This window comes from Giraffa tippelskirchi, chromosome 11 (assembly GCF_054371585.1).
Source record: "Giraffa tippelskirchi isolate mGirTip1 chromosome 11, T2T-mGirTip1v1.2.pri, whole genome shotgun sequence".
NCBI classification, from domain to species: Eukaryota; Metazoa; Chordata; class Mammalia; order Artiodactyla; family Giraffidae; genus Giraffa; species Giraffa tippelskirchi.
The window spans coordinates 108208291-108221482 of NC_137285.1; the positions used below are offsets into that span (position 1 = coordinate 108208291).

The 13192-nt window shown below is 40.1% G+C and overlaps 1 protein-coding gene across 3 annotated transcripts in view; it reads left to right on the forward strand.

The window, feature by feature from the left end:
- CRTAM (cytotoxic and regulatory T cell molecule) overlaps positions 1–11274 on the forward strand; it is a 28258-nt gene extending 16984 nt beyond the window's left edge. For 2 of the 3 annotated variants that reach the window (XM_081541338.1, XM_081541340.1), the window contains exons 6-10: positions 399–479; positions 3203–3286; positions 5668–5814; positions 7954–8040; positions 10376–11274. In XM_081541338.1, coding sequence (XP_081397464.1) covers positions 399–479; positions 3203–3286; positions 5668–5814; positions 7954–8040; positions 10376–10506 — 530 coding nt within the window. In that variant the 3' untranslated portion in view covers positions 10507–11274. The remainder of the gene's footprint in view (positions 1–398; positions 480–3202; positions 3287–5667; positions 5815–7953; positions 8041–10375) is intronic. The other variant, XM_081541339.1, reaches the window with a different exon arrangement.
- The last annotated feature ends 1918 nt before the right edge of the window (positions 11275–13192 follow it).

Below are 13192 nucleotides of genomic sequence, written 5' to 3' on the forward strand. Positions count from 1 at the left end.
CCACTCCGACACTGACTCCCAAGCCACCTAATAAATAGGCAGGTAGATATGAGATTAAGTAGATAGATAGATTGATAAGTATTAATAGGGAGATACAGATAGAGATGAACAGTCTTTGCCCACCACTGCCCAATGCACCACCCACCACTGCCCAATGCACCACTCCACAGAGGTCCAGCCTGCTACGCTTCTAAGCCAGGCAGTTTAGCAGATGGACAATCAGCGGGATGTAGATTCAAACACCAGCACAAGGGCTGCAGAACACCTAATTCTGAGGTTTCTGCAGAAACTCCACAGGCAGGTAGCAGCCAAGCATCTTCTCCAATCTGCTGTACTGAGCACAATGTGGGTAAAATTGCTCTCTGTAGTTGCGGAATTCTGTTTTTCCCCTTTTCTAGTTACTGATCAAGAGACAACTTCAGCTGCCCTGGAGACAAGCTCTCTATCCTCTCAAGACCCTCAGCAGCCCAATAACACTGGTAAGTATCAAAAATATTAAAACTTAAAAAGAAAATCATGATTCTCTGGGAAGGTCACTTTTCCCATTCCAAGTTTCAAGAACGTTTTTTTTCTTTTAATTTGTAATAAGACCATATAAGGCTCCTTCCAACTGGCTCCAGCTTTATGGTGACCAGGAGAAGGACCGTATTCAGAGAGTTCAGTTAGTGGGAGGGACTTCAGGGTAACTAACACCTTGTAAGTTCTCTCTCTCTCACACACACTCACATGCATGCACACACAACTGTGACATCTGAATCCCTCTGTGGTAAAAGGCAAGGTTGCATTCATTTATAGGAGACTCATTTCTTTGTTTTTCGATCAAGAACAGACCAAACACAAAATAAAGACTTGATAACAGCAAAGCGCAAAACGCAGGAGCTGGAGTTTCGCTGTTGTCACTGAATGACAAAATCACCCTTGAAGGCTCATCAGTTACTTGGTTGTCAAGAACTCAGAGACTTTTGTTTTGTTTTTGTAATCTTACTTATTTATTTTGGTTGTGCTGGGTCTTAGTTGCTGCACACAGGCTTTCTCTAGTTGCAGTTAGTGGGGGCTACTCTCTAGTTGCAGTGCACGGGCTTCTCATTGTGGTGGCTTCTCTTGCTGCAAAGCACAGGCTCTAGGGCACTTGGGCTTCAGTAGTTGGGGCATGTGGGCTCAGCAGGTGCAGTTCCCGGGCTCTTCCCGGGCTCTAGAGCCTGGGCTCAGTAGCTGTGGTGCACAGAATTAGTTGCTCCATGGCATGTGGGATCTTCCTGGATCAGGGATCGAACCCATGTCCCTTGCAATGGCAGGCAGATTCTTAACCACTGAGCCACCAGGGAAGCTCCTGTTTTGTTTCTTCAACTTACCATATGTATTTCATTTTTTTAATTTCCTTTTCTTTCATTAGTGAGGTTCGTATAAAAAAAAAAAACACAGAAGCAAAAATGCATGTTTTTCAACCTTACTGTACACACCTCCAAACTATAGAAATGTAACATTCTGAGTGCTAAAATATATTTAAGAACTCAGTTTTTGATGACAAGATTGAATTATAAATGAAGGAGAATTTAGAAAACCTGGATTATAATCCCAGCTTTGTTAGACAGTGAATCACTCACTAGATGATTAACTCTGGGCAGTGATCACATATTTAACTTATCTTTGTATTTTACCTAGCTTGATATCTGCCAATAGCAGATACTCACAAAATGCAGTGTGAATGAATGGATAGACGGATGAATGAATGTGTGCGTGCAGTTGTCATGGTGCTTTGAACAAGACAGTAAGCCTCACTCAGAAAGGCATATATCCCCACATATCCTCTCTTTCTGTTTCAAATAGAGTCTCTCTAAAATTGTGTGGTGGGAGAAGTGCTTTCATATCACTATCATGTCCATAGTTCTGAGTATCAGATCACATTTTTAAAATCTTTATCTTCACTAATACTTAAAAGTAAATGTTTAGGTTCTTTAAGCACTGATAAATACATATGTACCATACATACATATATACTTTTTCTGCGGGGCGATGGAAATTGAAAATATTATGTGGTGGAACAGCCACATCCCTTGCTTAAATAATCCAATATTTTTAAACGTGTGTAGAATCTAGTTGTCTTTAAATCAGCTTACACCACTACTGATAACCCAATTTTCTCCTCTGCTTTTTCATATATAACAGAAGATTTAAGAAATATGGTTTCTAAAATTCCTTTCAGCTTTCAATTTCTACGACTTTGTTACTGTTAATAATACCCATTTTCAATAGAAGGGGTGGTTTCATTCCCCTCAGGGCCCACTTGGTGGCGCTGTGCAATGGGCTACAAACCAAGAGTGCAGACGGGGAAAAAAACAGGGAAAAGCAACAACAAAATCAGAAAAAAAGGATCTCTTATTTTTATAATTTCTCTTACCTCGCAAAAATCATCATAGTACACACTATTTCTAAGGAGGAAGCAAGCACTGGGCTGAATGGCAACTGAGCCAATTTTCAACCTAAAAATCACTGCTTTGTGCATTTCAGGTTGTAGGGTTTCTATTCATCAGGCTTGGGGTACCATTCTTCAGTATTCAGTCCTGAAGCATCCTAAAACTGTTTCAACTAATAGACCTGATTCAGGGAGGAAATATAAAATAATATTTTAAATTTGGGATTCTGAGTTTTGATATTGGCTCTGCCACTTATCTGTTATAGAACTGAGACAATTAACTTCCTGAAACCTGTTTGCTCAGAGCTATAGTGAGAAGTAATGTATACCAAATGGTCAGTTTAAGGTCTAGCACAGAGTAAGTGTTCAATAAACATTCACCTTGGAAAAAAAGGGCGTCCCTGTGGCTCAGATGGTAAAGAATCTGCCTGCAATGCAGGAGACCTGGGTTCCATCCCTGGGTCAGGAAGATCCCCTGGAGAAGGAAATGGCTACACATTCCAGTATTCTTACCTGGGAAATCCCATGGACAGAGGAGCTTGGCAGGCTACAGTCCATGGGGTTGCAAAGAGTGGGACACAACTGAGTGACTCTTTCTTTAAAAAAAAAAAAAGTGAACCTAACCATTTGCAACAATTTTTGGAAGAAGTCAGTAGTTCAAAAGTGATATTGTTTTGAATGAGGATCATTAATTTGGTTTCCAAAGGTGCTTTGGGATGAATATGTGAATATACACCACATAGCACATACACTGTCATATGTATATCTCATGTCTAACTTTCATCTTAGTTGCAGTAGTGGAAGATTCTAGTTCATCAGAGATTGACAAGGAAGAGGAAGAACAAACCACTCAAGTCTCTCACTTGGCTACTGGTGAGTGTCCCCAACACTTATTTATTTAGAACTGACACTTGATGTTTTAACATCTTAATCAATACATTTAGTAGACTTTTTCAGTCCTCATTATCCTTGACCTTTTTATTGATTAAGCATTCCCTTATGCCTTGACCTGTCTCTTGACCTAGTCATCTCTCTGGCTTCCCTGACTTGCTCTGTCTGGTCCTATTACTTTGCTCACCACTCCTCCTGGTGTCCCCTCCTCCTCTGACTTCCTCTATGTAGATTTGATTCTACTTCTCCATCCCTGGTTATTGCCTTAATCCTTAAAGAGTTTCCCCTTTCCCAAGAGTGTTTCTGGTGCCATCAAACAGAAGAGTTCCATACCTGCATTTCCAGAACATTCTCCTGAGCAAGAATCCCTGTTTCATTCCATTTCCCACATATCTCTGGCTGAATTTTCTGCCAGTTCCTCAAAAACTCAACATGGCTAAAAACTGAACAGCACCTTTTCCCACAAAATCAACTTGCCCAAAGCATCCCACAGGCCCAAAACCTTGGTGTCATCCTTCCCTTCTGTGTTTGTGTATACAGACACACGCACACATATAAAATCAGTAGGTTCCCAAAGAGTTTTGAGTCTTCTCTTTTGTCCACAAGCACCGCCACCTCCTTGATGCAGGCCCCCATCATGTCCTGCATAAAGTATTGTAATGTCAACTTCTCCTCTTGCTGTGATTTTTCAGTATCCTACTATCAAAACACCCCTTTGCACCCTCTACACCAATGATCAGAAAACTGCTATGGTTCACCATTCACAACACAGAGCCTAAGCCTTCAACCCTCCATAGGTGCTACCACCTACCTCTGCAGTCCTGTCTCTATGAAGTCCTGATCAAAATACACATTTTTCTCTGATCACTTTCCATCTCATTTTGATGCCCTGCCCTAACTGCCCCAATGAAAGAAAATCCACATTACTCTTCTCCTGACTCCTCCTTCAAGACCAGCATCCTCGCTGAACACTTTCCTGACCAGCACAGGGACCACTCCAGCCTCAGAATCCCTGAACACATTATTATACATAACATATGTGGGTCTAGAATCTAGCACAGTTATCTTACTGCTGTTTGTTTTTTTAATTGAAGGATAATTGCTTTACAATATTGTGTTAGTTTCTGCCATACATCAACATGAATCAGCCATAGGTATACATACGTCCCCTCTCTCTTGAACCTCCCTCCCACCTCCCACATCCCATACCTCTAGGTTGTCACAGGGCCCCGGATTGAGTTCCCTGAGTCATACAGCAAATTCCCACTGGCTATCTATTTTACATATGTAGTGTATATGTTTCCACTCTACTCTCTCCATTCATCCCACCCTCTCCGTGCCCCCCTCACTGTGTCCATAGGTCTGTTCTCTATGTCTGCATCTCCATCGCTGCCCTGTAAACAGGATCATCAGTACCATCCTTCTGGATTCCATATATATGCATTAATATACAATATTTGTTTTTCTCTTTCTGACTTGCTCCACTCAACATAACAGGCTCTAGTTTCACCCACCTCATTAGCACTGACTCGAATGTATTCCTTTTTATGGCTGAGTAATATTCTACTGTATAATGTATCACAATTTCTTTATCCATTCATCTGTCAATGGACATCTAGGTTGCTTCCATGTCCTAGCTATTGTAAATAGTGCTGCAGTGAACATTGTGTCTTTTTCAATAATGGTTTTCTCAGGACTGCTGTTTGTTTTTATTAACTTGTTTGTTTATATATAAAGAGAACTACTCCCTAAATCATAGGATTGTGCCTTAGCAGCTTCAAGCACAATTTTCTATGAGTAGCTGCACTCCTTAATGGCTTGTTGGTTGAGATGAAGGGGACCGTGAATGACATTCTGCAAATGTAGAGCCCAAGAAATCAGAGTACTAGAAAGATCTTTAAGAGCTCATCTGGTTTATCTCCAGATGCCTTCATGGAGGACCACATTTAACCTAGCCAAGATTAATGAAATTTCATTTTACTTGCAGAGTTTTTCAAACTCCTTAGTGACATATCTTGCTACTTAACTACACTTTGCTAAAACTCCATTCCTTACAGCTAATTTGAACCCTCTGACTATTCTTCAATAGCCTCACGTTTCCTCTAGAAATGAAAAGTAACTAGCCAGATATCTATGTAACTTAAAAACTTCTCAAATCATCCCATGAAATTGCTTTGTTTATATTCCTGTTTGCTTATTTTCAGAGAATGAATAATGTGACTCTCTTTACCTTCAGGGTAAAGCTCTCCCTCATCTTTTCCTCTCAGCTATTATCCTTCATTATATTTTGCAAATACCGTACATATTCCTCAGTGATCAAAAAACCCCTCAGCCTGTCTCAAGCCCTTGCATCTTCCCTGCAGAAGCAAATCGGCAGTATGGGGGACTGACGAAGAAGAAGAGTGGTGTCCTGCTGCTGACCCTCGTGTCCTTCCTCATCTTCATACTGTTCATCATTGTCCAGCTCTTCATCATGAAACTCCGGAAAGCACATGTGATATGGAAAAAAGGTGAGTGGGCAGAGAACCTGATAGAGGCTCCAAGATGCTGAAGCCGCTGGCCAGCCCAAAGGGAAATTCCATCAGTTAAAGCTCTTCCATTCAATGCTGTACCATCTGAGCAGTGTACCATTCAATGCTATAATCTGTCTAAGCAGATATCCGAATTTCCAGGGATTATAGTCAAAGAATGCATGATCAAGAGAAACTAGAGTAGCTCTAGGAACTGGCATTAAATTGTGAAGGCTTCTATTCACAAAAGAATACCAAATAGAGAGCATATTCATCCATTCATTCAATAAGCATTCACTGAACACCTACCATGTGCCAGGCACTCTTCCAGGAACTGAGAACACATCTGCCAATAAGGCAGACCAAATCCCTGTCCTCAAGGAGTTCCTATTCTAGGACTGATTGACCAGTTAAGGGTTGAATATAACAGACTGTTTGTGGGCCCATTCTTACTCTGTAAGAATGCACTCGGCCTCCGTCAACCATATGTTCGTAATTTTTCCTAAGCATTCTGATTTAAAAGTTATCATTGGAAACAAAATTATTTAGCTAGCATAGAAGATACCTATTAAAATATATAGACTCAACATCAGAGACAGAAGGGACCTTAGAAGTTAACCAGAATAACCATCTGCTCTGTTCGTCCCATAAATGCGTGCCAAGATTAAATCCCTTTTTTAATTCTCAGTGGTTATTTAGACCTGGACTGCTCAATACAGTAGCCAGAATATGGCTAGCCAGCATCTGAACTGTGGCCAGGCACCCTTGAGAGGTGCTGTAAGGATTAAATACACATCCAGTTCTGAAGACTCAGTTCACACACATACACACAAACACACAAGAATATGTCTAATAACAATATACTGAATCTACTAGTTAAATAAAACATATCAATTTCACCTGCTTCCTTTTAATTTTTGAAATGGCAACTAGAAAACTGTAAATTACACATGTGACTTGCATGATGGTGCTCTTGAACACTGATGATTTAGCCATATATGTCTCATACACCTCCAGTGACAGAGAACGCATTACGTTCTATGGCAAAATACTATTAATACATCTTTGAATGGCTCTGATCCTCTTACAAGTGTTGCTTCTCATGTGGTACATTTATATGATGGAATATTACTCAGCCATTAAAAACAATGAAATAATGCCATTTGCAGCAACATGGATGGACCTAGAGATTGTGAAGGTACTGAGTGAAGTCAGTCAGACAGAGAAGAAGGAGAAATAAGTGCACACCTTTAGTGAAGCACTTAATATGACATCCCTTATATGTGGAATCTAAAAAGAAATGATACAAATGAACTTATTTACAAAACAGAAAGAGACTCACAGACTTAGAGAATGAACTTACGGTTGCCAGGGGTTAGGATGTGGGGAAGGGATAGTTAGGGGGTTTTGGATGGACATGTACATACTGCTATGTTTAAAATGGATAACCAAAAAAATAAAATAAAATAAAATAAAATGGATAACCAGCAAGGACCCACTGTACAGCACAGGGAACTCTGCTCAGTGTTATGTGGCAGCCTGGACGGGAGGGGAGTTTGGGGGAGAATGGATACGTGTATACATATGGCTGAGTGAGTCCCTTCACTGTTCACTTGTAACTATCACAATATTGTTAATCAGCTATATCCCAATACAAAATAAAAAGTTAAAAAAATTTTGTAAGTATCGCTTTTCCTAATTTAATATCTATCTTTTGAGATATTCAGATGGACTAACATTTTTATCATAAACAGACCTACATATTGAGTCTGGATTTCCAGTTGTACCCACACAACAGGCAATCGCCACAGTATTGTTTCAAAACCTCCCATTGATACCTCCCCCATCATACTTCTTTAAGCGCTACTAGAGTTGTTTCTTCCCCCAAAAGACAGTATTTGACTCTAATATGCTGTCATCTGACTTCTGCAACTCTTATACTGCATAGCACAGTACCTGTAGGAGTCACAGTAAAACTAAAAAATAATTTACTGAACTAATGAGTACATGAGGTATGGGGGAGGAAGTGGTAAGTCTACTATCACATAAAAACAGGTATGATCTTACTCAAACGTACATTTCTAAATACAGATGATGTCTGTGGCACCAGAAATCAATAACAATTTTTTCTTCTTGCAGAAAGTGAGATTTCAGAGCACACTCTAGAAAGTTACAGATCGAGGTCAAATAATGAAGAAACATCATCCCAAGAGAAAAATGGCCAAAGTAAGTTAACTATGGGACCTGAGACATGAAAAATGAGGTTCATTAACTTGTTGCCTTTCATGAGGAGAGGAGAAATCAAAGTTTGATTTTTAGCACAAGAAAAAGCAAATCACCTGAATCACTTCACAGAACTTAAGGAAATACACCTAAAAAAAACAAAAAGTAGCAGTTAAGTTTTCATAGCTGAACATAAGCCCCTTTGGGAAGCCATCCCTGAGTCCTTGTTGTCAAACATAGCTACATTTTGGACTGTATGCCCCTCCTGTGCATCCTACATACAGTTTTACCAATGAAGAGCTTCCCACACCAGGCTGTCATTTTTGGTGTGTTAATCTAGTTACCACAATACACCTCCAGGTGCTGAGCAATTGGGTCTACTCTATGTGTACCCTCAGATCCTAGCATAGGGCTTGCCACATCACAAGTGGAGAGTCTGATAAATTTGTATTAAATAAATAGGGCTTTCAAGGTGGTGCTAGTGGTAAAAACAAACAAACAACAACAAAAAAAAATCCACCTGCTGATACAGGAGAGATGCAGGTGAAGAAGATCCTCTGGACAAAGGCATGGCACCCACTCCAGTATTCTTGCCTGGGAAATCCCATGGACAGAAGAGCCTGGCAAGCTACAGTCCAGGGGGTTGCAAAGAGTCAGACACGACTGATGCAACTTAGCTCTCATGCAAATGAATATAAGGCTTAACAAATTCAAGCAGAAATGTGTACGTCTTTTGGATTACTTTAGCATTCTTCAAGTAAAATATGAAAAAAATCTAAAAGGAGATTCACTGTGTGTGTGCATGTGTGTGTGTGTGTGTACTCTTGACAAAGATAAGCTAGATGGAAGCTAGGGATACAGCACAGCAAGAATCTTATACGTTCCAAGCACTGTTTCCTCCATGCAAATTAACTTATTCCACCTGCCCAAAGTTGCAAGACAATGCAGTGAGCTTTGCCACTAGTTGCTACTGGTTTTCTTGAGGCTTTATAAGAAGCATTTCTTTTGTAACACCTCTGGCTTTTTTTTGGTTCTGACCTAGCAAGGTGTGAAATGGAAAGAAAGACTAGCTGTAGTACTAGGAAGAGGGGCGCGAGTGAGCCGGGTGTGTGAGACCCGGGGTGGGAGGGGCAAATGTGGGTCAGCTGCCTACAGGCTGTTACACTGCAACACATGTTTCTATGACGTCAGTATAGAGTGTAACTGGGGTTGTTTCCTATACCCATTCCCCCAGGCAAGGGGAACAGAGCAGTGGGTGTAGCTTCGCTGTTCACCTGAAACTATCACAACATTGAGAACTGGGTATACCCCAATGTACGGGCTCAGTTGCTCAGCTGTGACAACTCTTTGTGACCCCATGGACTGTAGCCCACCAGACTCCGCTGTCCATGGGATTTTCCAGGCAAGAATACTGGAGTGGGTTGCCATTTCCTCCTCCAGGGGGTCTCTCCCACCCAGGGATGAAACCCGTGTCTCCTATGTCTCCTGCATTGGCTGGCGGGTTCTTTACCACTATACCTCAATACAAAAGAAAAATTTCAAAAAAAATACAACAAAAGTGGGAGTAGAATTGTAACCTTTAGCAGGAAAAGAAAAGCCCTCAGTTCAGCTGCTGAGCAAGCAGAAGCCCTTGTAATTCACCTTTAAGAAAGTTTAAAATGAGCATCTACATAGAAGAAATTAACACATTATAAATCGGCTATTTAATATATTTCAATAAAATTTTTTTTAAAAAAATTTAAAAAATAGAATAAGCCTGTGCACTCAGGACTCCCTACCCAGAAAGATCTGTCCCCCACCCCAATACATACTCCCTGCGGTGGAAGGATTGCCACAGCTGTGGGAGGTGGCACTGTCTCCTGGGATCTGATGCCCCACTTTCATCCTCCTTCCCTCAGAGCCCTCAAATCCAGCATTTCAACTCTATCATTTCTGCTTATTGTCTTCTGGAGACACTTCTAGACTCCGTGTACAGAGATGGATGAGCTTTCAGTGGGCTGCTCCTAACCTCTTAGTCCCATAAGCCCTTTTACTTTCAGTATGAAATCATGTTAAAGGCAATGTATTTTTTTCCAGCAACACATCCATTAGTTGATAGCAGAGATGTCTATATATCTTATTTCAGGTTTATGAGCGTGTTTACATAAGAAGACTTTGAAAATTAGGCTATAGCTGAGCAGTCAAGACCATGTGTACACAGCAGTGAATTGCAGATTTGAGTTTTTTAAGACATTAACATTCGGACCTACAAATACCACAAGGCGATCCGCGTGTTTTAAATAAATGGGTGCAATATTGTTCAAACTAAATGTTTGGGTTTGCCACGTTTTTCTTTCAGCTTCCCGCTCTAGGAGCTGCATAAACTACATCACACAGTTGTACTCGGAGGCAAAAACAAAGACGAAGGAAAAGGCACAACCTTCAAAATTAAAAGGAGAGCTGACTCATATACCAGAGAGCATCGTGTAGGGAGCCTTGCAACAGAAAATAGGATTTCAGGGCAGCCTCATCATCACCTGGGTGGAGCAGCCTGTGGGAAGGCGCTTAATTACCGTCACATGAAAAACGTCCTTTGAGTGCAATGCAAGATGGCGTCCTCCAATGGTAAAGCACCCCGGGACTCAGAGCAATAAGTGAGGACTAACCCATGGACATAAAGCTTTGTAGTTTAAAAGAAATGAAGAGAACTTATTATGCCTGACACTACTTCAGAGCCGGAGGATTCTACTAAGCTTTGGGATTAGGGTCAATGTGATGAGCTAACATTCTTACTGTAAAGGAAACAGGAGATTTTAGATGCTGGGCTCTAGTGGAACTACTTAAAAATTAAAAAAAAAAAAATTTTTTTTTAAATCTTTCTTTCTGGTTTCCAAATAAAGATCTTTGGGATAAAAAGGACCCTAAGAAGGTCTCTAGTCCTAGGAGCTGCCTTTCAAAATGGACTTTCAGCAGCTGTAACCAGTCCCTGCCCTGTCAGGGAGAAGTAATGAATGAGTCAGATGAACACGAATGTCCCAAAGTTCATGCCCCAAGACCTAAGGGTAGTTCAAGGCAGACCCAGAGATTCCGTGTTCTTAGAATTGTCTTGCTAGTTCACAACAGTTGACCTGGTAGACCATGATTTTACCAGGACACTTCATTATAAAAACATGTACAAAAGAAAATAATGAGTTGAATTTCCTGATGACTGATCTAATAGATGCTTTTTAAAAGTTATTTAATAAAAAGTAGACTATGTATTTGTGTTTCTAGTGGTTGTTCCAAAGTGTACTTCCTCCCTTTGCTTTTACACATGAAAATGTGTGAAAACATTTGACATGTCTCATTCTTTGGGTCTGAATAAACTATATCTAAAATAATACCACCTGCTGTCCCCACCTCTCCCTGCACTGCACTACCACACATAAAATTTATGAGTTTGTATTTGTTACAGAGGCCAGATCCAGCTGTGATTTTTTTCATGTGATAATTTTTTAAAAACAATCACAAAATTACTGAAAGGCATACAGACAGAATGAAGTGCTTTTCCCTCTAATCCAGGGGTCCCCAACCTCTGGGATCTAAAGACTGGTGATCTGAGCTGATGTAATAATAACAGAAACAAAGTGCCCGATAAATGTAATGAGCGTGAATCATCTCAAAACCATCCTCGTCTCCCTGGTCTGTGGAAAAATTGTCTTCCATGAAACCAGTCCCTGGAGCCAAAAAAGAGCTGGGGACCGCTGCTCTGAACCATTGTAAGTTGACATGATGACTGTTTAGGCAGGAGCAGGATCCTATCTCACTCCTGACATACAACTTAAGGTGGTGTTTCATGTGTCCTTGCTTCTGCTCATTGGAAAATGGAGCTGAAGAATAACTAAGAAATCTCTATCCTTCTTAGTTTTACCTTTCGGGGATTAAGTCAAAAAGATGCTTATTTTACTTCCTTTCGAATGACTCAAGAAAAACCAAACCAAAATTCTCTGACTGCAAGCATCTCTCCTTAGGTAAAAATAACAGAGAGAAAAATTCTACTACCCAACAGACTGAGCACACATCAAATAGGGAGGCTCCCCTCAGAGGAAGAGGACAGTTTGAACTGCTAGTCACTCACAAGGTCACTAATTTAACCCAATAACATAATTTCCTGTTACCTCCCCCCAGTGAAGTCATGGTAATTTGCTATATTTATCATAAAGTTTTAATCTAGATGAAATGCAATTCTATTTTTACAGTGTAGCACCTACTAAGAGAGAAGCCTTTTCCTTCCTGTAATGCCTTCATGAGCAAATTTGTCATCACTGATCATTACCCTAGACCTGTTCAAATACGCTAATTTTTCTCACCTTTTCTGCTCTACATCTCATTTTCATACAGAAGCAAACGAAAACTAAGGCAATAACAACTTCTTATATTTTCTCCATATGCCTCAGTTTATTTTTTAAGAAGATATCTTGCCTAATTGTAGAGAAACTTAGCTTTGTGGAAGCACCTTGTATTGACATTTAAACATATAAAATAATTCTACCAGATCTTTTGCAATCCCCTGAAAGAATGAGTCACAATTTTTAATTAAGATTGGATACCTCTTTTGAGCTACCTGATTTATGAAATAAAAATTGTGTTGCATTAGAAAAATACTAGACTCTTTGACTTTCAATGTAATGTGGTTTGAAGGAGACTAACCCTCAGAGATCCAGATGAAATTTTCAAATTAAGCTACCCCCTTTACTATAAATAAACATCAAATCAATAACTAATATTACTCTTAATTACTTTTTTTTTTTGGCCGTGCTGCAGCTTGTGAAATCTTAGTTCTGACCAGTTATTGAACCCAGGCCCTCAACACTGAGACTGGACTGCCAGGGAATTCCCTAAATATTACTCTTTAAAATGGGGGTGTGTGCTCTCCTTCTTTCGCTTTTCCTTAATTCTTTATTCCCAAGTTGTGGTTAGTTGGTTTTGGTCACAGAATAACTTCCTGTATTTTAAGCTTCCTCATCTATAAAATGGGGATAAAAATTCCCACCACACAGGATTAGTGTGAAGACTAAATGAGATAAGAGTACTAGTTTCTCCCTGTACTAGTTTAAGACAATGGGATAGAGACCACTAAATCCTGGGTCTACTTACTGAGAACATCCTGATAACTGGATATACAGAATTTTAACTT